This window comes from Equus caballus, chromosome 2 (genome assembly GCF_041296265.1).
Source record: "Equus caballus isolate H_3958 breed thoroughbred chromosome 2, TB-T2T, whole genome shotgun sequence".
Classification (NCBI taxonomy): Eukaryota; Metazoa; Chordata; class Mammalia; order Perissodactyla; family Equidae; genus Equus; species Equus caballus.
Window position 1 is genome coordinate 44,505,895 of NC_091685.1, and position 25,325 is coordinate 44,531,219.

Here is a 25,325-nt window from a genome sequence, read left to right on the forward strand (position 1 = left end):
ACCCTCTTGAGCTAGACTCGCCTGGCCCTGAGTGACCTTGGGCAAGTCGCTCACCCCCATGAGCCCTGTTTTCTCCTCTGTGATGTGGGATGGAATAGTGTCCACCTCCCAGGGCTACTCAGAGCACACATGTCACCAGCACTTTGCGGTGTGTCAGGAACTGCCTTGGCGTGAGGAGGCACACGGCCAGTCAGCCTGAGAGCCGGGACCAGGCCGAGGCATCCTGGCTCCTAGTCCAGGCCTCCCCCACCTCCCCTCCCTGCTTCCAGATGGGAGGCTGTGCTGTGGGCAGCCCTGTTCTGTCAGCCCCTGACTGGCCTCACTGGGCCCACAGTCCTCCAAGGATCCCCATGTTGCAGCCCTGACCTGGGCTCCCTGGCTCGTCTGGGGTCCTGTCCTTCTGAAGGGGCCTGGCCTGGAGGGAGCCTCCTGAAGGCCAGGCCCTGCCTTTCCTCTCTGGCACCTTACTTCCTGCCCTTTCCACCTCCCCGCCAGAGCCCACCTGTCTCACCTCTTTCCCTTGATCTTTCAGACAAAATGGAAGCCCAGCTGGGCTACATGGATGAGAAGGAGCCAGGGGTACAGAAGCCAAAGAAGCCTCCAGAAATCCAGGTACGGAAGATGCTGATGTCAGGGTCCCTGGGGCTGTGGGGTGGGGGTTGGGTCTGGGGACCTGCTCAGGCTTTGCCCAGGCCTCCTGGCTCCCAGTTCAGGCCTCTGGGTCTAGGGGAGCAGGCTGGGAGCAGGCACGGGGGCCAGGAGAGTGGGTTCCCGGCCCAGCGCCTGTTCCCCGCCCTCCGTGTTGAGGCCCCAGGCCCCACAGCTCCCCTCCTCTGTTCTCCCTAGGCCCTCCCAACTGCCCTGGACAGAGTGGAGGGCGAGGACAAGCAGGAGAGCTCAGACGGGAAGGAGAGAGCCCAAGAGGAGCCACTGGAGGAGACAGAGAAGGCCCAGCTCTCCCCGGAGCAGCTGCCGAAAGGTGCGGGCTTCCTCGTCACCCTGCGATGCGGCGTCTGGCCCAGCAGCCCCGGGCGGGCGGCGGGAGGGCAGACTGCTGTACCCCGCTTCTCCCTGGCTGAGTGGTGGCCTGTGCGTTGCTCTGTCCCAGCGCGATAGGCCCCGGGGTGAGGGGAGAGCCAGGGGCTCAGGTCTCCCCTCTGAGCTCTGACTTTCCCTGCCACTCGCAGTCTGGAGGTTATTGAGCTATCTTTTTATTAGTCATTTCTAATATTAGAATAAGTTAGTGCTTTCTAATTGCAGTTGCATTGTGGTCTGAACACATGAGGCTGTGTGATATTGCTTCTGTGTGGTATCGTTAAAACCTGCTTTCTGGGTTAGTATGGTCAGATTTTGTAAATGCTCTTGAATGCTTGAAGAGAATATCTATTCTCTAATTGCTGGGCATAAGATTCTAAATATATGCGTTAGATTATTCGATATTCTTGTTAATCATGTTGTTAAAATCTTATATCCTCACTCATTTTTGGTTTGCTTTGATCAGTCAGGTCTGAGAGACTTATGTTTAAATCTCTCACTGTGATTGTGGATTCGTCTCTTTCTCCTTCTAAGGCCAGATTTTGCTTCATATTGTTTGAGACTGGTTGTTAGGGGCATACTGGTTCGAGTTTTTTATATTTTTCTGATGAAGTGTGCCTCTAATTACTGTGTAATAACCCTCTTATCCCTCCTGATACTCTTAGCTTTAAAGTTTCTGTGGGCTGATTTGGATCAATCTTACTTTTGTTTAGTATATATTCAGTATATCTTTTTCTATCCCTTAAACCTTAAGAGAAATGTATATATGTAAAACAACTTTGTGATGTAATTCACATACCGTACACTTCTTCCACTTAACGTGTACAATTCAGTGATTCTTAGTATATTCATGGAGCTGTGCAGCCGTCAGCACAAGTAATTTTACAACATGTCATCATTCCCAAAGAAACCTATTAGCAGTACTCTCCATTCCTCTCCTCTTAACCCTCAACAATTGCTAGTCCACTTTCTGTTTCTATGGATTTACCTGTTCTGGACATTTCATGTAAACAGAATCATTAAGTATATGCCTTTTTGTGACTGCCTGCTTTCCCTTAGCTTAATGTTTCCAAGGCTCGTCCGTGTTGTAGCATGGATCAGAACTTCATTCCTTTTTATGGCTGAATAATGTTCTATTGTGTGGATAGAATTTTGTTTATCTGTTCCTCAGTTGATGGACAGTTGGGCTGTTTCTAATTTCGAGCTTTTGTGAATAGTGCTGCTGTGAACATTTGTGTTCAAGTTTTTGTGTGGACATAGGTTTCAGTTCTCTTGGGTGTGTACCCAGGAGTGGAATTGTTGGACCGTATGGTGATTCTATGGTTAATACTTTGAGGAACTGTCAGGTGGTTTTCTGCAGTGGCTGTACCATTTTCCATCCCCACCAGGAAGGTATGAGGGTTCCAATTTCACCATATCCTTGCCAACACTTGTTATTGTCTGTCCTTTGATTGTAGTCATCCTAGTAGGTGAGAAGTGGTATCTTAAGTGGTTTTGATTTGTATTTCTCTTCTGCATGAACATGTTGAGTATCTTTTCATGTGCTTATTGGCCATTTGTATATCTTTGTTGGATAAATGTCTATTCAGATCCTTTACCCATTTTTTAATTGGGTTATTTGTATTTTTATTCTTGAGTTGTATGATTCCTTTATGGATACATATTCCTTATCAGATATGTGATTTGTGAGTACTTTCTTTCATTCCTTTACTTTTAATCTATGTAATTACGTTTTAGGTATATCCCTTGTAAACAGTGTATAGTAGGAATTTGTTTTAAATCTAATCATGGAATCTCTATCTTTTAGCTGACAAGTTTAATCTCTTTACATTTATTGTAGTAGCTAGGTGTTTGGATGAATTTCTACTCTCTTATTTTGTGCTTTAGATTACCCTTGCTTTGTTTTTTCTTTTTTCTCCTTTCCTGCATCTCTAGGATTGATCAAATTTTCTTTATATTTCCTTTTTTCTCTTCAACTCCTTTGGAGAGTTTATAGTCAACTCTGTTTCGTACTCTTAAATTTGTGGCATGTGTCCCTCCTGAACGCTGTAAGGGCTGCAGACAACTTTAGCTCTAACCCACTCCCTTTCCATCTTCTGGGTGCTGTTGCCCAGTGTTTTAGTTTCAGCTTGTTTTAATTCTCTGGATTAGTTATTATGCTTATTTCTCAATCTTGGTCCTTATTTAGGACTTCCCACATTCTTGGCAGTCTCATATTTGTTTATCTGTGGGTCGTTGCTTCGTTCAATGTCCTTCTTCCTGAAGTGCACCCTAGAGTGGTGCTTTTGGCAAATTCTCTCATTATGTTACTTTTTCTTTACTCTTGAATAATAGCAAAATTCAAGGTGGGATGGGGATTTTCCCTCAGCACTTTGAAGATGTTATTCCTTTTATCGTCTGGCTTCCATTTGCTGCTGAGAAAGACTACTCTCAGGGTAATTGTTGCTTCTTTGTAGGAAATCTGCCTTTTCTGTCTTTTCTAACATTGAAAGACCACTTTTAAGATATTGTTTGTCTTTAGTCATGTGCGGTTTCACTACAATGAAGTTTTTATTTATCTTGCTTGTGACTGACTGTTCTTCTTAAAGCTGAATATTATGTCTTACATCAACTATGGGCAAATTCTCAGTGATTCCCTCTTTGAAAATTGTCTTTGCCCCCATTATATTTATTTTCTCCTGGTATTCGTATTATTTATCGATTCATTCATTCATCCAACAAATATGTATTGAAGGCCTGCTGTGTGTTGGGTGCCGTCCTAGGCACTGGGGACATGAGCAGTGAACCGAAATAGCAAAGCCTTCCCTGCCATTTGTATTCTAGTGGGGGAGACAGGCGATCAGCAATAAACAGACATACGTCTTGTTCAACAACAGGCTCCAAATGCAATGAGGAAAAGAAAGCCCAGTACGAGGTTCGCAAAAGATGGGGGTTGACGCGTCTTTCACATCATTTCCTTCCAGCTTGTTTCCCATCTCTCTGTAAGGCTGTTTGAGTCATCCTCAGGTCTCCCTTCAGGCTCTGCTTTCTTTATACAGCTGTTTTTAACCTACCCATTTGTATTATTTCCTATGTCTGCAAAACAAATTATTAGAAATTTAGCCACATAAACAACACCCGTTTATTAGCTCTCAATTCTGTGGTCAGAGTCTGGCCTAGCGGGGCTGGGTTCTCTGCAGAGGGTCTCGCAAGACCGAAATCAAGGTTTGGCTGGGCCAAGTTCTCGTTTTGAGGCTTGAGGGAAACATCTGCTTCCAAGCCCGTTCTTGATGGCTGACTTCAGCTTCTTGGGGTTGGCGGGCTGAAGGTTCCAGTTCCTTGCTGGTTGTCAGCCGGGGTCTGTTCTCAGCACCTAGAAGCCATGTGTGTTCCTTCCCACAGGGCCCACTCCATCTTCAAGCTAGCAATGGTGCCCTGGATCCCCCTCATGCCTCGAATCTCTGCCATCCTTTTCTGTGACCAGTCCGAGGTGTGATGAGGTCAGGCCCACCCAGATAATCTCCCTCGTTTACAATCACCTGTGTCTCATCTCATGACTCACAGGAGTAGAATCCATCACATCCACAGTCCCGAGGACTATGCAAGGCTTGTACTCCAGGGCCGGGAAGTCTTGGCGACATCTTAGAAATCTGCAATGGAAATGTTTAAAGTGTTAATGATTGTGTATTTCATTTCTAGAAGTTTTATCTGGCTTTTTCTAATTTTTGTTTTTTTTGGACTCGCCTTTTCTTATGGTTTCTCTTCCTTCTTTTTTCTGTCTCTCTGGTGGATGGATAATTGTTTTCTAAGTTTTGGTTGGGTGCATTTTCATCAGGGATTGTTTGGTCCATGGGAATCCCATGTCACCTGGGTAGTGGGAATGTCCCCCTCTGTTTCCAGAAGCCCAGGGCCCAGTGCTGAGACTGTGCCTTGAGAGTTGGGGGGGAGGGCTGCTGCTGGGATGGGGATGAGAGGGGATGGGTAAGCCTATGGGTGGGTTCCAGGAGGTCTATGCCCCCGAACTGCCTCCCCAGAGGAGCTGTCCTTGGTGGCACTTGTTGCACTCCTGACTAAAATGGTGGATAGAGTTCTGTGCGTGGCAGAAACAGAGTTGGAAAGCCACCAGCCCAGAGTCCCCTCTGCCCTTCCTGGACTCCTCCCCACTCCTGGACACCCTTTGTCTTACAGAAGAAGTACTTCCTGAGAAGGAGAAAATTCTGGACAAGCTGGAACTAAGCTTGATTCACAGCAGAGGGGATGGCAGCGATTTCAGGCCAGGTTTGGGGCTCTTGTGTGTGCTCTGTCCTGTGTCCCCTGGTCTCTTGCGGGCACTGTCTGGACTCTGTTGGGCCTCCTGTGGCCTCCTAGCCACAGTCCTCTGGGTCCCTGGCCCTGATTGGAGCTAGTGGGTGGGAGCCGGGACTCGCCAGCCCCTCGCAGCCTTATGCCTCCCCACCCCACCTCCTGACCCCTCCTGTGGCCCCAGCCACCAGTAGAAGGAAGGAGAGCTGGTCTGGGAGCTCGGCCTGGAGAATTTGGGGCTCAGATAGAACCTTTGTGTACCTCTGTTGCTGGAATGTTCTGGAACAGTCATCCTCAGAGCAGACCCCTAAGGCAGTGCTGCGTCCTTGAACATAAGCTGCACTTTTCACAGTGCTCTCCTGCTGTTCTGGGTGGTCCTGGCTTGGTGGGGGAGGGGTACTCGGGCCTGGAGCCAGCCTCCCTGCTCAGGACGGAGAGAGGGAGCTGCCGGCTTGTCCATCTCAAATCCCTCCGGGCTGGGAGCCCCTTGAGGGTGGGGAAATGCGTTTTCCTGCTTGCCTTTGGGTGCCCAGCCCTTGGCAGAGAGAGGCCCCTGGGCAGTGGCTTTTGGATGGATGGATGAATGTGGGTCTGTCCTCCCACAGATGACTCCAAAGCGGAAGAGAAGGAGCCCATTGAAACACAGCAAAATGGTGACAAAGAGGAAGATGAGGAGGGGAAGAAGGAGGACAAGAATGGGAAGTTCAAGTTCATGTTCAACATTGCAGATGGGGGCTTCACAGGTATTGGGGTGGGGCAGTGGGCAGGGAGCCGGGGCTTTTTGTGTCATAGCCTGCCTGACTGTGGATCCCAGGAGTCTGGGCAGATGGTTCTTTTATACTGAAGTGTGAGTGGTTGATAAAAGTCCATAGCATAACCTTTCCTAGAACGCTGGAACACTGAGGGAGAGGCTTTTCTGGGCCCACCTCTGTGTGAGGGACCGGGGGGCACCTCTCATTCTGTTCCCCTTGGCTGGCTTCTCAGAGCTGCACACACTGTGGCAGAATGAGGAACGTGCCGCTGTGTCCTCGGGGAAAATCTATGACATCTGGCACCGGCGCCATGACTACTGGCTGCTCGCGGGCATCGTGACGTATCCTTGTCCGCGCCAGGCCGGGCAGGACCCAGGCCTGTTCCTGTGTGGACCTCAGGGAGGGACGTGGGCATGTGGCGTGAGGAGTCAGGAGCCAGCGCCCCTGACCAGGCACCAGAGACCTTTTCCTGGTGATGATGATGACGTGACGATGACGATGATGATGACCACAGCAGCAGCTTGTCCCTTTAGGCTCAGTCCTCTCTTCATCCTCAGAGCAGCCTTCCAATAGGGGCACTCATATGATCTCCATTATACAGAGGAGGAAACTGATGCTCAGAGAGGCCCAGTGACTTGCCCAGGGACACACAGCTAATAAATCACAGCCCATCTATCTCACTCTACAACAAACCAACAAATGCTCCTAACTCCTACATGATCCCGAGTGCACCTCCTCCCAGGAATGATGCCTGAAGGGCGCTTCACCATTTACGAAGCGCTTTCATTCAGTCAGTCCGTCTTTACTGATGACCTACCATGTGTCAGGAATGGAGGATGCAGCCAGGAACAAAACAGCCCCCAATTCCCGTCCACCTGGAGGTGGCATCCTCCTGGGGGTAGACGGTGAATACCGTGAGTTAGGGAGGTGTGGGGTTCAACGGAATGTGGTAAAGCAGGCGAGGGTGAGGGGAGGTTTGGCGTGGGGGTTGCATTTTCCAGTGGGATGGTCAGAGAAGGGGACATTCGAGCACAGACCTCCCAGAGGCAAGGAGAGAGGCACACAGCCCCCTGGGGAGGGCCCCCGGCAGAGCTGGCCTTCATGACAGCCTTGAGTGGGGCTGGTTCTTAGACCAGGGGGTGGAGTGTTGTAGAACAGGGCTTGGCAAGCCTTTCCTGGAAGGGACCAGAGAGCAAATGTTTCAGGCTTTGCAGAGTGACTGCTCTGCTCTGCCACTGGAGCAAAAAATAGCCACGGGCAATACGTAAACCAGTGAGCGTGGCCGTGTTCCAATAAAACTTTATTTACAAAGCAGGCTGTGGGCTGGATTTGGCCCGTGGGCTGTGGTTTGCTGATCCCTGTTGTGGAGGTTAAGGTGTTCGGCGCCAGACTGCCTGGGTTCACAGCCCGGCTCTGCCCCTCACTCAGGCGGGGCCTTGGGCGAGAGGACTTTACTGAGTCTCCTTGTTCCCTCTGGAGACCCTGGGGGAGGACCCTTCCATGCCTCTGCCAGCTTCGGCGGTGGCCGTCATGCTTGGCGTTCTTGGCTTGCAGCCGCCACATCCCTGCAGTCATTGTCCCTGTCGTCACATCACCGTCTTCCCTGGATGTCTCTGTGTCTGTTTGCAGATTCCCTCTTCTTATAAGGATGTTAGTCTTTGGATTAGTGCCCATCCTAACCCAGTATGACCCCTTCTTAACTCGATTATATCTGCAAAGACCCTATTTCCAAATAAGGTCACAGTCACAGGTACAGGGGTTAGGTCTTGAACATTTCCCCTGCCTGGGTTGTTGGGATGAAGGAGTTAACATGGTGAAGCCTCAGTGCCATGTCTGGGTCCCCGAGGGCACCTGTCAGTGTCTGCTGATTGTCACATCATCGTCATCAACATGCTCATCTTGCCCCCAAAGTTAATGACTTGCCCAAGAGCACACAGGCAGGACTCCGAACCCTGGGCTGGTCCCTCCGCCTCCTGCCCCCTGGCCAGGTTTGCCCTTAACGGTGCCGCACCCAGGCACGGCTACGCCCGCTGGCAGGACATCCAGAACGACCCCAGATACATGATCCTCAACGAGCCCTTCAAGTCTGAGATCCACAAGGGCAACTACCTGGAGATGAAGAACAAGTTCCTGGCCCGCAGGTTCAAGGTCGGTCCTTGGCAGGGCCTGAGGCTGTGGGGAGGGGGCTGCAAGAGGGGCAGGTTACACGAGGGCCTGGGGCGAAGGAGTTAGCGAGCAGCCATCCCCTCCTCTTACATCTGGACTTACACCTGGCTGTCCACGAAAGGGAGTGCTTTAGTCAATCAAGTAACAGGGTGCTGGATCCTTCCTCTGTGCCAGGCCCATTGGGCAAGTGTCTCTGCCCTGGGTGATGGGCGCAGAGAACCCAACTTGGTGAGGGCTCCAAGGGGTAGCGGAGATCAGAAGAGGATGGAACGCTGCATAGGAATGTGTCCTCCCTCCCTCCTTTCTGCCAGAGCCCTGGCCCGGGTGGGTGGGTGCTGATGGAGGAGGGGGCCAGGCCAACACTCAGTCCTCCTGCCCGCCAGCTGCTGGAGCAGGCGCTGGTCATCGAGGAGCAACTCCGGAGGGCTGCGTACCTCAACATGACCCAGGATCCCAACCACCCAGCCATGGCCCTCAACGCCCGCCTGGCCGAGGTGGAGTGCCTTGCTGAGAGCCACCAGCACCTGTCTAAGGAGTCCCTTGCCGGGAACAAGCCTGCCAACGCCGTCCTGCACAAGGGTGAGCGAGTCCCTCCTGGCAGCCGGCTCAGCGCCCTCCTCCTGCCCAGTGGATCCTCGGCCGTAGATGAGGGCTCTGAGCGGGGCCGGGGCTGGGGACAGAACGTCAGCCCAGAGGGCGTACCTCCTGGCCAGGATGGCACAGTCTGTTTCCCAGTCCCTTAAGCCCTGACAATATCCTTTAAATATGTTGTATCTTTAATTCTTGCAATATCTGTAAGTGGTGAGGTTTATTATCCCATTTTAAAGATGGGGACATTGAAGCTCAGGGAGGTGAAGTAATTGCCCAAGATCTCCTGGATTCAGACCTTTGACCCTTGTGCTCCAAATCTTCAGGAAGCTCCCAAGCTGGCTGGGGGGATGGGGTGAGCCAAGGCCAAGCTCACACGAGAGTCCCTGGCCTCGCCGGCCCCTGCTCTGTCTGGGAGATGTTTCCTGAGGCGGCTCTGCCTGTGAGCCTCCCGCCCTGTCCCCCGCGGTGGGCCAGGGCTGCAGGCCTTCCTGGGAGCCGGGAGGCTGACTCGGGGCCTGGGGGGAAGCCCAGGGTTGGGTCAGTTTCCGGCTCTCGTCTCTGCAGCCCTCGGGCCCCAGGGAGAAGCTCTTTGGAAAACCCCGTTCTTCTCCCAGTTGGCATCTCTTGGCTGTGCGGGTCTGGGGGGCCGGGTGAGGAGCACCCCCTGGTGTCTGCTGTCCTGGGAGTGCAGTAACACCCCCTTGCAAATAAGCAGCAGCCTGGGCTGCCTGCCTTGCACTCCTCTCGCCTCCCACCTCCTGCCCGCAGTCCTGAACCAGCTGGAGGAGCTGCTGAGCGACATGAAGGCTGATGTGACTCGCCTGCCCTCCATGCTGTCCCGCATCCCCCCAGTGGCTGCCCGCCTCCAGATGTCGGAGCGCAGCATCCTGAGCCGCCTGACCAACCGAGCTGGTGACCCCACCATCCAGCAGGTCAGGTTCGGCCGCATGCCCCGGGCCCACGTCCCACTCACGCACATCCTGGGCGCCTTTGGCTTGGGGGTGCACGACTGTGACCTTTAAACCTGAGTCCTTGCCTCCAGGGCGCTTTCGGCTCCTCCCAGATGTACAACAACAACTTTGGGCCCAACTTCCGGGGCCCTGGACCGGGAGGGATTGTCAACTACAACCAGATGCCCCTGGGGCCCTATGTGACCGGTAGGTGCCCGTCTGCTTCGGGCAGCATGCACAGGGGGCCCGCGGCCCCACCTGCCCACCACGGCCCCAGGCAAGCCGAGGCTTTCTCTCTCTCTCTCTCTCTCTGGGACAGACATCTAGCCGTCCCCGCGACTTCCCTCTGCTGCAGCGCTCATTTCCAGCTGAGGTAAGGCTGCCCCTGGATGGTCCACTGTCCTTCAGCTTGGTGAGTCAAGCCTGGCCCAGATCAGCCCTGGTCCATGCGCTGGATTCACACCCCTGAGCCTTGGGGCCTTCACTGCGAAGGAGCTGCCCACTTGCCTGGAGACCCTCTGCCCCAGGTGCCTCTGCCCTGGGGACCCTCTTGGGCCTGGTGTGTCTGGTGTGCACACATGTGACGGTGTGCACGCATGTCCATGGCAGTGAGTCAGGGATCGTGGCCCCCAGTCTGGAACCCTGTCTCCACTGTTCTACGTCCACTGCCTGTTGATGATGGGTACCCCAGGACATCACCTGTCCTCTCAGCCCACCCCTGCCCCTGCCCAGGACCAGGAAGGTGGCTCAGGGTCGAGGTGGGGAGTGTCACTGGCTAGGAGAGGGAGCTTGTTTCTGAGAAGCCGGCAGCTCAGCCTGGCCTCTTCCATCTGGGCTGTCAGCCTCCACCAAGCCAGTCCCCTGGGTGTGGCCACAGCCTGGCCCACCTCAGGCTGCGCAGTCTTGGCTTGGGAGCCCCCACTGATCACGGTGGCTGTGACAGGTGACAGGTGCTTCTCCCTGAGTGGAGACCTGACTGCCCAGCTGCATGACCCGTGATCTGCCCCTTGCAGCCACGCCTGCCGGGCCAGCTGCCTGACTCCCACAGGAGAGAAAAGCTGCCACCTTTCTAGGAGCCATGCCACCTTGGGACAGAAAGGGAAACTGAGTAATGCTGTCACACGGGGGGCGAGGCCCTGCTCTGCTGGGCCAGAGCCCAGAAGTGCCACCTCATCGTAACTCGAGTGTTCCACACGGCGTCATGCCCACGCCACACCGGGATGTGCCCCTCGGTCACTGTTGCCAGAACGACTTCGTAGAAGAGATTCCATTTATTTGTACATCTTTTGCACTTTCCTATTGAAGACTTGAACTCGTTTGTCTTGATAAAATTGAGTGACGTGTGGAGGAATCTGACCTGCAGCACTTACATCCCTCTGTCGACGGGCTCCGGACCGAAGGGAAGCTCCTGGAAGCCCTGCAGCCCATGGACTTGGCCCTGCGGGGGAGGACGCAGCGTCTGCCCTGGGAGCCCTCGGTGCCCCCACCCACTCCGTCCTGTCTGCACTGCCCCTGCTCCGGCCCCTTGCCCGCTTGGGGTCCCCCCAGTGCCAGGGGTCAGGACTGGGGAGCGGCTGCCTGTCTTGAGGGTAGAGACCTGGCTAGTGCCTGGGTCAGGGCAGGGCGTTTATTGCCCCCTCTTCCTGCCAGGGCTGGACACCACCAGGTATGTGCTATCTCCATGGGTGAGGGGGCTCTGTTAGCAGCTGTGTCCCCCTGGCCCAGCATGTCTCCCAGGCGCTGGACTCTGTCATCAGCACTGGAGGGCCTGTGGCTCCTGCCCTGCGCCTGGCAGCGGGGGGTAGGGCCTGCGGGTGTGGGCGTAGGGCCTGCCAGAGTCTTTGTCTTGGGCAACTGCGGAGAGGGGCTTGCCCTCTGTCGGGGTGATGTTGGCATCCCAGTAGGGAGGTCGCAGGGGCATGGAGGGTGGCCCAGGAACCCCTGGCCTGCCCTGTGCCCTGGGAGGCCCATCACACCCACCTCCAGGTACATATTCCCTGTGCGGCCTCATGGCCACAGATGTGGAGAAACCAGGCCACCCCTTGGGGCCTGGAGTCACCCTGTCCTCCTGTCCCTGGAGAAGCCTAGATCTGGACACTTGCCACATGAGTTGTTCTCGCTGTGTTCTCGGATGGCTTGGGGAAAGCTCCGCTTGAAGGCAGGGGACTGGACTCGATGGCCTCTCCAGCCCTCCCCACTGGAGCTTCCTGCCTTGTTTCCTGCCAGGAACCCCCGTCAAAATCCCGGCCCTTCCCGCCTCGGCTGGTGGTCTCTGTGATGGCTGTCGCTGGGACGGGTCAGGGGAGTGGGCCAGGCCTAGGCCTCTGTGTCTGATGCTCCCTCTGGTCCTAGCTCAGCCTGGAAGGGATTTGCAAGTCGTGAGCAGGTGGCTTCCTGGGGAGGTGCTCTGGGTACAGAATCTTGTCTGAGCAAGAGACAGGCTGGGCCAGGGTTGGGGCTAGGGGCACCAGGAGGGGCTCAGCACAGCTCCCTGGCTGGGGCTGGGGCCAGGATTTGGGGGCATGTCTTGGGGACATTTGGCGATTAACCAGCCCTCATAGACCAGATGTCCTCATCTGTAAATGGCTCTCTGAACCCTGGAGGGCTGGACCCCAAGGCCCCTTTCATCTTGGTGTCCCCACGCTCTCGTCTTGATCGGAATCTCCAAGTCCTACCCCACCTCAGCATTGCGGGCGGGCGGAGTGGGGAGCATCCTGGAAGTGGCACGCAGGTTTCCAGGACACACGTGCAGCAGTGGCTGACCCCCCCCTTCTGGGAAGGGCAGAGTCATTGCTGTCCACTGTGCTTCGTCCAGTCCCACGTGCACGTGCGTGTTGTGTTCTCCGGTCAGTGCCTCCCTGCAGAGGCTCCTGGCTCAGGCCATGAGTGAGGTGACTGCCAGGAGCCTCCCCACCACCCCGGGCCCTGTCATGCTCCCCTCCCAGACAGGCTGTCAGCCCTCGGGCTGGCCCCCTTGGGAACAGTGGTGGCCTTTCCTGGCCACAGTGCACAGGTCTTGAGTGTCAGGCCAGGAGGCACATGGTGGCAGGGCGGGAGTCTGCATCTCCACCGCTCTGCTCTGAGGGCTGGGGGTCCCTGCCAGCCCTCCTCCCTAGGAGGACACCCTCTACCCTTCCACCTCTGCCTCCTTCCCAGGCCTCGCCAGTCTCCCCTTTCTCCTCTTCCAGGCCGGAGCTGGGCACCCACGGGTGACCTGGCCCAGGAAGGGCTCAGCTCTCCACAATCAGCACCCTGGAGGCCCGGGAGCGGGGCTGCGGACAGCTGGGGAGTGGGTTTCTGGCTGACTGGTTTTGGAGAGGAAAAAGAATCTTAAGAATGTTTTCTTCCTGATTTATCAGTTTTCTCCTACCAAAAGTGGTGGTGGAGGGAGTGGGGCATCCACTGTCTTTGGCATCTTCAGGCTGGATTTGGTTTTTGCTGCTGGCAGAATGAGGGTCACTGTGTGCAAGCGGGATCCTCAAGTGCCAGCCAGCACTTTTGTTTCCAGCCACCTTATTATTTAAACCAGTGCTGAGTAGCTTTCTGTTGATCCACCTTTGGGCCACGGTCTCACAAAGCATCGCCTGCTGGGCGCCCGGGTGACGAGGGGAGTTGGTTGGACCGACTGTGTCTGGAGGGCCCCCCTCACACGTGCATGCCACGGAAACACATCCTGAGACCCCATGTGAGGAGACCCACCCTGCAAGCCACCTGCAGAAGCTCCTTTGTTTTCTGCAAATTGTGATCAAGGCCCTGCTGATGCCCACAGCTGGTGCAGGTGCCTCCCTCCTGCCCGTCGGGTGTCCCTTCCCAGGGTCCTCTAGGGGTTCCCCAGCCCAGGTCGGGGGCTGGCTGAGTCTTGCTCCCACGACACCTGTAGCCCTTGTTCCCAAGTGTCCTGTTCCAGGGCTCTTGAGCACCTGAGGGGGTCGCGTAGAGGGTGGGCTCGGGGACCAGAGAACCTCCACAGTGTGGCAGGAGCACAGTGGCGGTCGAAGGGGCTGGGTTGGGAGGCGGGGGCTGACGTCTTGGCCTGGACACGGCCTAGGGTGCCCCCCCACCCCGGCTCCTGCGGTTGTCCTGTGCCCACCACAGTCTCCGTCGAGGAAGCTGGCTCCCGCCCCATTTTATATTTCCAGAAGTTTACAGGTTGTGGTGCATCAGCCCAAAGTCATTGGCGTTGTGTTTTTGGATTTTTTTTAGTTTTCAGATTTTTTTTAAACAAAGTATTTTTTTAGGTACGATAACCCAGAAAGGGCCCGTTGGGTGTGTGTGTGTGTCCTGAACCCCCAACACTGAGATGGGCGCCTGAGCCCCCACTGGCCCCTCTGTGCTCACGCCTGGAGATGAGGGGTTGCTCTGCTCCCTGCGCCAGAGAGCGGAGTGTGGGGAGCCAGCAGCCCAGGCCGGAATCTGGCCCAGCTGAGAGGGGACCCTTCCCCCAGGTACAGCCCCAGGCCAGCCGAGGGGCGGGTTGGCACTTTGGGCCAGTTGGAGGGTCCCGGCCCAGGGCTGGAGCTGAGCCCCCCTGAGTGGTGACTGTCTGTCTTCGGGAGGATGTGGAGGCCCGACATAGACTTAGCCCGCACAGCCCCTTCACTTTGTACTGTGTGTATGTCTTGGTTTTCTGTGTTTTAATAAATCCTTTGGGAAAGGATTGAATCAGTGTTTTCCTGAGATTCTCATTTGGTATAGGAAGGGGGTAAGGGATGGGGGGGCCAGGGAGGGATGTGGGGGGTATGGGGTGTCACTGAAGCCACCTCCCACCTGAGAAGACACAGCCCTTGAGGGTGCTGGGCTCGCTGGGAAGGAGGGGCACCCCAAGGAGGGGCGTGCAGGGATGGTATCTGCCTGTCCCACCCGCGCTCCTAAACACCGACCACTGCATCAGAGAAGCACCGAGCCCCCAGTGACAGCCTCCGCAGACTCTGACCTCTGTCCTGAGGGCACAGCAGCCTCCCAACAGCCAGACAATGTGTGTGTTGGGGTGGGGCACCTCCATTTCTGCCTCACTTGGGAGAGATGGGGAAGGTCTCAGTTCCCAACCTCTGCCTCTCCCCGGGGCCCATCTCCCAGCCCACCCTTGGCCCCAGGCTCAGCCTGTCTGCCGGCCCCCTCCTCCCTCCCTGCTGCCCCTGGCCCAGCCCTACCCAGAGTGCCTTGTACCCTGGAAAGGAGGGGAGCAGAAGGCCGCAGACCCCGATGAGCTTGGGTTTTATTTTGTCATTCCATAAATACGGTGGCTGTGTCTTGGCTGAGTGTCATTGGGAAGTGCGAGGCGTATGGCATCTCTGCCTACGTGGGGAAGCAGTTAGCTGAGGAACCAGAGTCATTAAAAAAAAAGGGAGGGGAAAAAAAGCACATTATTTACACGGGTGGGAGAGAACAGGAGACAGAGCAAGTCCCTCTGGCGTTCCTCCAGACCTTGGAATTGACCACAGATTTGGGATGAGGAATGGTGGGGGCTCCGTGTGTCACTAACAAGGAAGACTGGTCCCGCCCCTGCCCCCAGACCCGGTCTGCCTCCTGTGTCAGGCCCTCCTGGAGGGGACCCCACGGGGTACACTCTGCTTCAAGGGGAAGGCGAGGGGCTGGCTGGCGGGTGGCTGGTGGGCTTCCCTCAACCCAGTAGGGTGAGGCCGGCTGGCCCTAAACCCGTGCCAAGGCCCAGGCCACCCCTCCGTGCCTGCCCCCCCCAGCTCTTCCGTTTCCAGGCCCATCCTGAACCTTCCATCTGAGCCCTCCTCCCCACTCCAGCCCCCGCCTAAATCGGGGGACCCTCCCCCAGGAAGCAGAGCCCTGTCTTCCCCAGGAGTGGGTGTGAAAAACAAGACACCTCAGAACCAGGCTGTGGATGGTGCCCCAGGGCCTGAGGCTGCTTGGGTCCTGCTCTGGGCATTTCTGCCTTGGCTGAGCTCAACTGGGGGCCCTTGTTTCTCCGTTTGGGAAACGTGTGGCCACCAGGGGCTCAGCCTTCTCGGGTGTGGCTCATGGGGGCAGAAGCCCCCACCTCGGGCCCCACTGCAAGCCCCGGTCCCTTTTCCAACAGTGGGTGGGAGGGGGGCAGCAGTGTGGAGGGGGCCCAGCCACTCTCTCCAGTGAGGGGTGGGCCATCTGGCCCCTCAGCACGGCCAGCCACTGGGACTGGCTGAGGGGGCCTGGGACGAAATGCCCAGTGTGGGGCCCTGTCCTCAGAGCAGGACACCCCTGCCCTGTGTGATGGTGGGGAGTGGCTGCAGGCCCGGGACCTCTGCTGGGACAGGCGTTGCCCCCTCCCCACACCCACGGGGTGAAGCTTGTAGGAGACTTGGTGAAGACCTCCAGGGGCTGGGTCTACGAGGAGGGGAAGGTTCTAGCCTCTAGGGTCAGCATAAAGGTTGGGAGTAGAGGAAGTCTCCCCCTCCCGCCTCCGCCCCTGCCTTTGCGGCTTTCTTAAAGCCAATTCCCAGGCCTGGGCCCAGGCAGGACTGGACAGCAAGCCCTTTGAGAATGCGAATGCAGGGAGGGGCGGGGAGGCCCTCTCGGAGCAGCTTCTCTGAAGGGCGAAGCAGGATCCGCGGAGCATGAGGGTTGGGGGTGTGCCGGGTGGGGCGGGAGGCACACGGGGGCCCCTACAGAGTGGCCTGGCACATCTGTAGAGCCTGGCTCCAGCCCCTACATAGCCAGCAAAGGCTGGGGTACCCCCCAGGACCACAGGGGCTGGGGCTCCTGGCTGCAGGCCCTCCACCCCAAATCCCTCCAGCCCCAGGCAGGGGCTGCAAAGGGTCTGACAGTTGTGCTTGTCCTGCCCTCCCTCCCTGTCCCCAAGCTGTTCCAGGCTGGGGTGGGGCCTGGAAGGGAAGGACCAACCCCATCGTCCTCACTTCTCACAGGGTGTGGGGAAGTGGTTGCAGGGGCTGCACTGCAGCCTGCCTGCCCAGGTCCCAAGCTCTGAGCATGTAGACACTTAGCCCCGTGAGACTAATATGTCACCCCCACCCGATCTGGGCCTCAGAGGGGCATCTCTCCTGGGAGAGACTCCCGGGGTCTTTTCCTACATTGTGTGGGCTGCTGCTGGGTGTTCGGGCCCCCAGCCCCTGGGCACGTAGCACGGAAAACCCCAGGGACCCCCCTCAGTGAAAGGGTCTCAGCATGTTCTCTCTGCAGATCCCAAGGCCACCACCCTGGGGCAGAGCAGGGGCGGCCCACCCCAAGAGTGGTCAGCAGCCAGAGTCCAGCTAAGCATGCATGACATCAAAGCATTCTGGCTCAAGGACAGAGGGGCAATGGACTGGGCACCTGGCAGGGACGGCAGGTGGGGCCCTGGAGGGACCTGGGCTGGAGCCCGCTCCCCCAGGCCCCTCCTAAGCACTTGGGCCTCCCTGCCACGCGGCTCATTGATTGTGCGCAGGGAGGAAGACAGGGCGATGAGCCAGAAACCAGACCCTGACATTTTTCGTGCGTCCCCAACTGCAGAGCAGTTCCCCTGGATCCCTGCCCCTGCCCGCAAGGGGGGAGGCGGAGGTCAAGGGACAGCACGAAAGGCCCCTCAGAGACCACTGGGGTGGGTGGCGGTGGAAATGGGGGCAGGGGAAGAATCCGGAGTGAGGCCTGTTGGAAAGAACCTGGAGCCCTCGGCAAGGGGGAGACCCCCAGCAGGGAGACCCAGGGCCCCGGGAGCGGGGGCCACAGGAAGAGCCAGACCCAGTGTCCTCTTTTGCTCCCTGAACACCAGGTCGGGGTTCTCGACAAAGGAGAGATCAGCCCTGCCTGCCCCTAGGACCCAACCGGCTCACGGCCTGGCCTGGCCTTGAGCCTCTGAGGAGGGCCGTGGCTGGGAGAACATGGTGCTGTCTTCTTGGAGGATGAGCAGAGGTGGCAGGCTTGGGTGGGACCGATGGACTGTCCTTCCGCATCAGTGCCCTCTCCCTGGCCTGGTCCGACAGTGGTCCTGCGAAGCGGCAGATGGTGTCTTGCAGCGACAAAGAGATCTTTTCCTGGTGACATCTTGGTGCGTTGTTTTCATTTTGATGCAAACCACACTCTTGACTTGGCTTCAGAGCAGCTTAAGCGAGCGGACAGAGACTAGGAGGGAAACAGACTGTCCGGGCCAGCGGCCGGGGGCTTCTTAGGATCTATAGTCCTTTTTGCTGTAGGGTTTATTGCCCAAAATACTATCGATCTCGTGGATAATGGAAGACGACAGTTTTGGAAGGACCTGTGTGCGAAGATGAGAGCTAATCAGAATTCTACCGAGACTGGCCCGTCCCGGCCCATGGACAAGGTGGGGCGACATTCATCCAGCCATCTGCTGGCCCAGACCGGTCCCGCCATCATCGCATCAGGCTCCAGCTGTAGCAGATGGGGGCCACGCTGCATTTGTATTCCAGAGGTTTGGGGAGGAGAGGAAGCCTGGCCTGGTCTGTACTCTCCCTCTCAAACTCCAGAGTGCTCTGGAACCTTCTAGAAGGACGGCAGCGGCATAAAATGCAGATTTCAGGGCCAGAATGCTGGACTTCCAGACCCCCCAAACTGCTCTGCCCAGCCCTCCCTACCTCAACCGACAGCAACGCCACCCTCCCAGGTGACAAAACCAGAGTCTTTGACTCTGTCCTTCCTCACCCTCGTTCAGCCAGTCATGGGCCCCACTTTTCAAAATCCAGGATCTACCCACTTCTCCCATCTCCGAACCACGGCCATCCTCGCTACTCAGGACTGTCGTCACCTCCCAGCAGATCCCTGCTTCCCCTTCTGCTCCCCAGAGTCTTCCCTCCACTCAGCAGCCAGAGAGAGGGATCCTTTTAAAACCTAGGTCAGACCACGCTCCTCCTCTGCTCCGAATCTCGAATCTCGAGATGGCTCCATCTCACAAACAATGATCACCAACGTCCTTAGAGCGAGGGCGGGACCTGCCCCCTCCTGCCCCTCTCGCCCCTGGGCCCTCTGGCCTCACTGTGGTTCTGGGCTCGTGCCCACCTGCGCCTTCACATCAGCCTGGAACGCTCGCTTCCCACATGTGTGCATGCCCCACTCCTCCCACGTCACTCTCTCAACAAGCTGCCCCTGACGACCCCTTCAACGGGGCCCACGGCCCCCTTCCTCTCTCTCCACCTCCCGACTTGCTCTAGTTTTTCCAATACTGCTTATCACTCTCCGACACACATTCAAATTTCCTTATTTCTCAAGTTTAGTGTTTACTGTCTGTTCTGGCCAGAAAGCGAGCTCTCCAAGAGCAGGGCTCTCTGGCGGCTCCCTGACGCAACCCTGACTCCCGGAACAGTGCCTGGCACATGGCAGGTGCTCCACAAATACGTGCGGCACAAATGACTGACGGAGATGTGAGCTCGGCCCCCAGGCCCCTACTCACCTGTATTGCTCCGATGTTCTCCATTAGCTGGTCCGCACTGGAAGCACCCAGGAGCACGGAGCTGACCCCCTCGTTCCTCAGGCACCAGGCTGGGGCAGCAAGACCACAGGTGAGGGACACGCAGCCACTGCAGGGTTCCCTTCTGGTTAGCCTTGCCCTTGACTGGACCCAGGGAGACCCAGCCTCTTGGCCATGGGGCCAAGGGTGCCTAGGAGGACCTGGCAAGCCCAGCGCTCAGGAGTGCTGGATGAGGGGATGCTGGGGGAGCCCTGGCACTGACTGTCCTGGGTGGAGAGGTGGCCCAAGTGCTCAGGGGCCCCCATCCTCTCACATGAATGTGGGAGCCCCATTACCCATGGCTGGCTGATGGAGGGGGTGGCCCAGGCACTCAGAACTCCCAACGTCTCCCAGGGACACGGGTCCCAACCCCGCCCGCCCCAGCCTTGTTACCTATGGCCAGCTGGGGGAGGGTGCAGCCCAGGCGCTCGGCGATGGCCTGCAACTCCTTCAGCTTGGCCTGTTGGCGCCGGCCCTCCTCACTCAGGATCTTGTCTTTCAGCCACTGGTAGCCCTGGTTGTGGGCAGAGAACACAGCCCACAGGTGAGGAGAGTCACGTGCACCTCTGCCAGCAGATGGCTGATGATTTGTGCCAGGGCAGCACCCCTCTCCACCCTCGGCCTAACCATGTCCCACTGTGGGCTGCACCCAGGCAGCTGGAAGGATGGGACCTGTAGCATCTGAAGCCTGCAGACTGTGAGGGAGCTGAGACTGGGCCCCTGAGCCAGGACAGGGAGGTGGACGTGCTGACTTGTCATCCTCCCAGGAGGCCAGAGGCCTGGGGAGGTGTGCTGCTGCCTTTGGCCCAGAGGACCACTCCCCTCAGCTCTGGGGGGTGCGGACTCACCTGTCCCCATCCCTGGGGGGACTCCAGTGCCTCCCAGGGGCTCCCTGACTTCACTGTGGGTTGGGCAGTGTGGGTGGGACAGGCCATCCTGCCCTCGAACCCGGGGCCTGGGCTCCAGGGCTGGATGTGCCCTGGCCTGGGCAGGCCTTTCTCTGCCTGCTCCTCATCCCCCAAACCCTGCAGTCTGGAGACCCTCCTGAGTCCCCACTCCAGAGGCGTTTATGGGGGGGCACCTGTCCCAGAGGGTCACCTCTGAGTGACAACTGAAGAAGCTCTCTAGCCCCCAGCCTTGAGCTCAGGCCAGAGGTCTCAGAGATGGGCCGAGAGAGTAGAGGTAGCTAAGGGGGCATCCCAAATGGCACCTGTGGACCCAGCCCAGGTTGTGAATGTTGAACCGAGGTGGGCGGCAGAGGATGGGATGGGGGTGAAGGGGCCTCTTCACCTGGGACACGTCCCTGGGATGGGCAGCCCTTCCAGACATGGGGTCAGGCCAGCAGGCGCTCTAAGTTCCCATGCCCCGAACCAGGTCCCCCTACCCACCCCAAGTCTCCGCGCAAGCAGTGGCCCGGGGAAGGCCTGCCCAGCACCAAGGCCCCACCTCTCCGGAAGACCTGTGCCCTGCCCGTCCCCACCCCAGCCCAGCCGCTCTTCACCTTCAAGGAGGCTCTCGAGTAGGGCGGGATGCCGCTATCGTACTTTCCGGACACGATGCCGCAGGCCAGAGGGGACCAGGTCATGGCGCCCACTCCTGGGAGAGGAAAGCCAGGCGAGGTCAAGCCCAGGGCCCTGGCTTGGGAGGGTGCAGAGGAGAGGGAGGGGGGCCGGGGAGGGGCAGAAGGGTGAGGCGGGGCGAGGCGGGGCGGGCAGGGCAGAGGAGCCCACCTATCTTGTGGAAGAGCTCGGGCAGCTGCACCTCCACCTTCTCGCGCTGGAACATGTGGTACTCGGCCTGCTCGCAGATGGGCGGGATCAGGTTGAACTGCCGGGCCACGGAGTAGGCCTCCTGTGGATGCAAAGAGGGCCACGGATGGTCCCTGCCAGTCAGCGGGTCTGGGGCGCTGCTTGGGTAGCAAGGAGAAGGCACCGAGGCATCCCCGGGAAACAGCTGGCCCCCATCCCTTCCCCCCACCCAGCTTTCCTCGCAGCCTGTTAGCCCCTAGCGGGCCAGGAAAAGGGGGGTGGGTTGTTGGACCCCAAGGCTGAAGGAATTCAGGGGAAAGCCCAACCCAGTAGTGAGACTTGAGTTCTGGCACTTACTGGGCAGGTGGCCTTGGGCAAAGGGCTCACCCCTCTGTGCCTCAGTCTCCCTATCTGTTGTGAGGGTCGAATGAACTAACAGTGTTTGCAGCCCTCATGACAGGGCCTGGCCCATGGCGGTACCCAGTGCCTGCCCGCTGTGCTGTTACTGTTTTATGAGGATTGTCACTCCAGGGCCTGGACCCGGGGCGACGGCAGTGGCAGAAGACGCTAGGTCAGGAGGGAGAGTGGCCGGCATCAGCCCGTCTCTGGGACTGGGAGCGCAAGGCCTCGACTCCTCCGCAGACTCTCCCTCCACTCCTGCCAGACGGGTGTGAGCCAGGGCTGACGTCTCGAGACAGACTCCCGGGGAGGCCCTGTCTGCCCCTTAGCTGAGAGGCCCTCTCCCCCTTGGCTTGAGCCTCAGCTTTCACATCTGTAAAATGGGCACAAGGTACCGACACCTCGGTGAGCTCAGTGCTGGCTCGGGGCAGCTTCAGAAGATTGCCAGATGCTCGTTAACACCACAAATGCGGATTAACACCAGGGGCTTGTACAGTCGTGTTTAACGGGAAATAAAAATCCTCCTCCATTTCTTTGAGGAAGCCGAAATCTCGGACTCACTAGACAAGCCCCTCCCAGGGATACTGGGATGCGGGGAAGCCTGGGAGGCCGGGCACGGGAAGGCCCGGCTGGGACGGGGCCTGGAAGCAGGTGGGTCGGGTCCACCTGAGCAGTGCTGGGAAGACGCACGCAGTCCCGGGCCTCTGCCCTCCAACCCCCTGCCCCCCAGCTGCCTGCCTCTGAGGAGCACGGGGCCACCCTGTGACCCTTCTGGGAGACCCCAAACTATCAAGAACATCTGCCACCCTTGGCCTCTGCAGGCTCCCATGGAGGGAAATGACAGTGAAGCGGATGCTTTTCTGAAAGTGCAGGTGAGGGGGAAACAGGAATTAGGAGATGGAAGCCCGGGGTCCCAAAAGCCGGCCTACATCCTGACGCAGCCCTGAACTGCACAGCCTGGGCACCGATCTTGGCACGAGCTGTGTGACCTTGGGGCTGTTATGTAACCTCTCTGTGCCTCAGTTTTCACATCTGAAAAACAGAACGACAGCAGCACTTTCCTCATGGGGCATTGGGAGAATTAAACGGCAGTGAGCCCACGTGAAGCCGTCAAATCTAACGACACCTCGGGGCCGGCCCCGTGGCCGAGTGGTTAAGTTTGCATGCTCCGCTTCGGCGGCCCAGGGTTTCGCCGGTTCAGATCCTGGGCGTGGACATGGCACTGCTTCTTGGGCCATGCTGAGGCAGTGTCCCACACAGCAGAGCCAGAAGGACCTACAACTAGAATATACAACTAGGTGCTGGGGGCCTTGGGGCGAAGGGGGAGGAGGGAGGAGGAGGGGGGGGAGGAAGGGAGGAGGAGGGGGAGGGGGAGGAAGGGAGAAGGGGGAGGAGGGGGGAGGGGGAGGGGGAGGAGGGGAGAAGAAGATTGGCAACAGATGTTAGCTCAGGTGCTGATCGTTAAAAAGAAACGAGAATCTGATGGCACCTGGAACGTCACGGGAGCCCAGCACGAGTGGCACGGACTGTTACCACTGCTGAGCACTGGCTGAGCTCCAGGACCTGTTTTCTCAGATAACCCTCAGAACAGCCTCAGGAGGGGAAGGTCACCCCAGTGGTCTTGTTCTTCAGGTGAGGAAACTGAGGCTCGGAGAGGTTAAGCCACCTGTCTTCACACAGATAAATCCCATGCAGCACTGGGATTCGAGCTAAGACCCCTGTCTGCAAGGCCTGAAGACATCGCCACCACACCCGCTGTCCTGTCCCTCCTCTTAGACCCCAGTGTGGTGGGGACCAACGGCAGCGAATCTGTCAGAGGCTGGGGATCTCCTCCACAGAGTGGCCACACGCACACGGAGAGGTCACCATACCATGATCTCCATGGAGCTCCAGCGCGATGTGCCCCAGTACATGGCCATCCCCTGGTTGATGACGTGGGTCATGGCACGCACGGTCTCTGTCACGAGAGAAGGGGAAACCACAGGTGAGGGGGTGGCCAGGGGCACGGGGCCAGCCCAGGGACACTCTGCAAATATAGGTGGGGCGCCGGGAGGCGGGAGAGGGTGCTGCAAAGACATCTTGCAAGCAGTGTACTTCCTGGCTCTGACGTGGGGGGTGGCAGGGGTTTTCTGGGACGACAGAAAAAACTGAACCGCGATCTGAGAGGTTGGTCTTGAAAACAGTTTCCCCAAAGAGTGACAGGTCTTATGGAATCTTGAAAAACGGGTTATGGATGGAATGTGACTTTTTATGGCAGATTAGAGGGATGGGGGAAAGGTGAGATCAAAGAATGTGATGCTAGACTCTAGAATGGGGGGAATTCTCTAGTCTGGGAAAGAATCCGGGGCGTGATCCCTCAGGAAGAACCAGATAACGGATTAAGGTTACAGTCAGATGGGCAGAAGGCAACAGGAAGTAAACACAATTTTTGTCCGTTTCTCGTCTCCCACGTGGGGCTATGCCAGATTCTCATCAGGATCTGGAGAACTGACTGGGGAGCTAATGATGGCATCTGTTGGGACAAAGGGCAGGGCGGGGCTGCAGGGGGAGCCTGCTAAGGTCCAGGAGAGCCAGAAGTAGACATGGAAAGCCCCGTTTGGACCACGGCCCGCCTTCTCGGGCCAGCCCAACATCAGACACGGGACTGTCCCCCACCTCCACGGCAGCCTTCCTAGTGCTCAAAAAAGCTTTTGAGAAAAGAAAATCTGCCAGCTATAGTTCCCCTAGGCTGTTTCAGCCTCATGGGGATGTTGTGGTTTTTAAAACAGAACTTGGCCTTAAATTTTGAGATTGCAAATGTCTCTTAGCTTTGCAGGGTGAAGGGCCACTGCCTCTGATGTCTCACAGGCCCCATACAGTGCTTGCAAGTTCAGCTGCCAGACGCAGTGTAGGGAGTAGAGAGGAGGAACAAGTGTTTCTAAAAACACAGCATAACTCTGACCCTTGACAGTCCCCGTCGCTCCCGGAGCGGCTTGCTCCTCATTTGCCACCAAGATGGGGGAGCTGAGGTCCTTGACGATGCCAGGGGTAGGGGGAGAGCCAGAAGGAAGGAAGGAGGATGCTGGGTTTGTTCTGAAAGCTCCACCTGGGAATGGCACAGCCCATGGGCACCTTCTCCCGCAGAAGGCGGCACCTGTTTTGGGGTGTTACTTCCCACCCGGCCTGGGTCCCGGGGTGCCCCTTTGGCCAAGGTCCCTTCCTTCAGTAGAAAGCTAAGGAAGCTGGGCCTTCTGGGGTAGAGGTCTCAGCGGGTTTGCCCAGGATCCCTGAAAAATCACCCCTGGGCTTCCATGCCTGCAGGCCAAACCCTGCCCTTTCCTTCCTTCCAAGGTCAGGGACTGGGCTCCTGTCTGCCCATCGTAGGAGGAGGGCTGGCAGGGAAGCCTGAACGCCCTGGGGCCTCCAATGGGCTGCCCGCTTTAACTGCTAATGCCATTCAAGGTGAAGGAGAATGGTGCCTGGTTGGAAGGCTGGAGGGTCCCAGGAGGAGATGTGCCCACATCCACCCCCAGCCCAGGCTCCCGGCCTGGCTGTCCTCGTCAGGTGTTTTAGAAACACTCTTGGGGCACCCGTCACCATGCAGCATAACTGCCCGATTCTTTTCAGCCAAGGCTTAGGGCCACATGCCGGAGAGAGGCAAGCAGAGGGCACCCGTTCGTTCTCCAGCCTGGCTCCCTGGCACGCCCTCGCACATGGCTCTCTCCTGACGAGGGCAACTGCACAATGCACTGTGATGCCCCTTCCATGCAGAGAGGGGAGTCCACGGGCCTGGGGGGCGAGGCCCAGGGGCAGAGCCTGAGAGCCCATGCCGGCCCGAGAGGGAAGAGTCCTGGGCAAAGGCTCCTGGGTTCCCCGATGGTTCCGGGCAGCGGCAGGCGGGACGTGGAGCCCACACACAGGAGAACAGCACTCTGCGCTCTGCCCAAGCCTGAGGTCAGTGGCCCCAGAAACAGGGACAATTAGGGGCAAATGGCCTTCACCTCAATACTTAATGCTGTTG

General features: G+C 57.6%; 2 protein-coding genes across 25 annotated transcripts in view; one reads left to right on the forward strand and one right to left on the reverse strand.

The window, feature by feature from the left end:
• The window catches only part of CHD5 (chromodomain helicase DNA binding protein 5), a 66,834-nt gene extending 52,397 nt beyond the window's left edge, over window positions 1-14,437 (forward strand). For 2 of the 6 annotated variants that reach the window (XM_001492213.7, XM_023635896.2), the window contains exons 32-42: window positions 533-612; window positions 847-979; window positions 5,203-5,292; window positions 5,922-6,059; window positions 6,301-6,409; window positions 8,084-8,216; window positions 8,618-8,813; window positions 9,594-9,757; window positions 9,868-9,982; window positions 10,095-10,148; window positions 10,789-14,437. In XM_001492213.7, coding sequence (XP_001492263.5) covers window positions 533-612; window positions 847-979; window positions 5,203-5,292; window positions 5,922-6,059; window positions 6,301-6,409; window positions 8,084-8,216; window positions 8,618-8,813; window positions 9,594-9,757; window positions 9,868-9,982; window positions 10,095-10,102 — 1,166 coding nt within the window. In that variant the 3' untranslated portion in view covers window positions 10,103-10,148; window positions 10,789-14,437. Of the gene's footprint in view, window positions 1-532; window positions 613-846; window positions 980-5,202; window positions 5,293-5,921; window positions 6,060-6,300; window positions 6,410-8,083; window positions 8,217-8,617; window positions 8,814-9,593; window positions 9,758-9,867; window positions 9,983-10,094; window positions 10,149-10,718 lie in introns of all 6 variants that reach the window. The other 4 variants (XM_005607571.4, XM_070261068.1, XM_023635895.2 and 1 more) reach the window with 3 other exon arrangements.
• Window positions 14,438-14,972: 535 nt separating this feature from the next.
• Window positions 14,973-25,325, reverse strand: part of KCNAB2 (potassium voltage-gated channel subfamily A regulatory beta subunit 2) — a 91,106-nt gene continuing 80,753 nt past the window's right edge. For all 19 annotated transcript variants that reach the window (XM_070261108.1, XM_070261102.1, XM_023635908.2 and 16 more), the window contains 6 exons: window positions 23,197-23,282; window positions 20,909-21,029; window positions 20,680-20,774; window positions 19,572-19,692; window positions 19,122-19,210; window positions 14,973-17,972 (listed from right to left, as the gene is read on the reverse strand). In XM_070261108.1, the coding sequence (XP_070117209.1) occupies window positions 17,883-17,972; window positions 19,122-19,210; window positions 19,572-19,692; window positions 20,680-20,774; window positions 20,909-21,029; window positions 23,197-23,282 (602 nt within the window). In that variant the 3' untranslated portion in view covers window positions 14,973-17,882. The remainder of the gene's footprint in view (window positions 17,973-19,121; window positions 19,211-19,571; window positions 19,693-20,679; window positions 20,775-20,908; window positions 21,030-23,196; window positions 23,283-25,325) is intronic.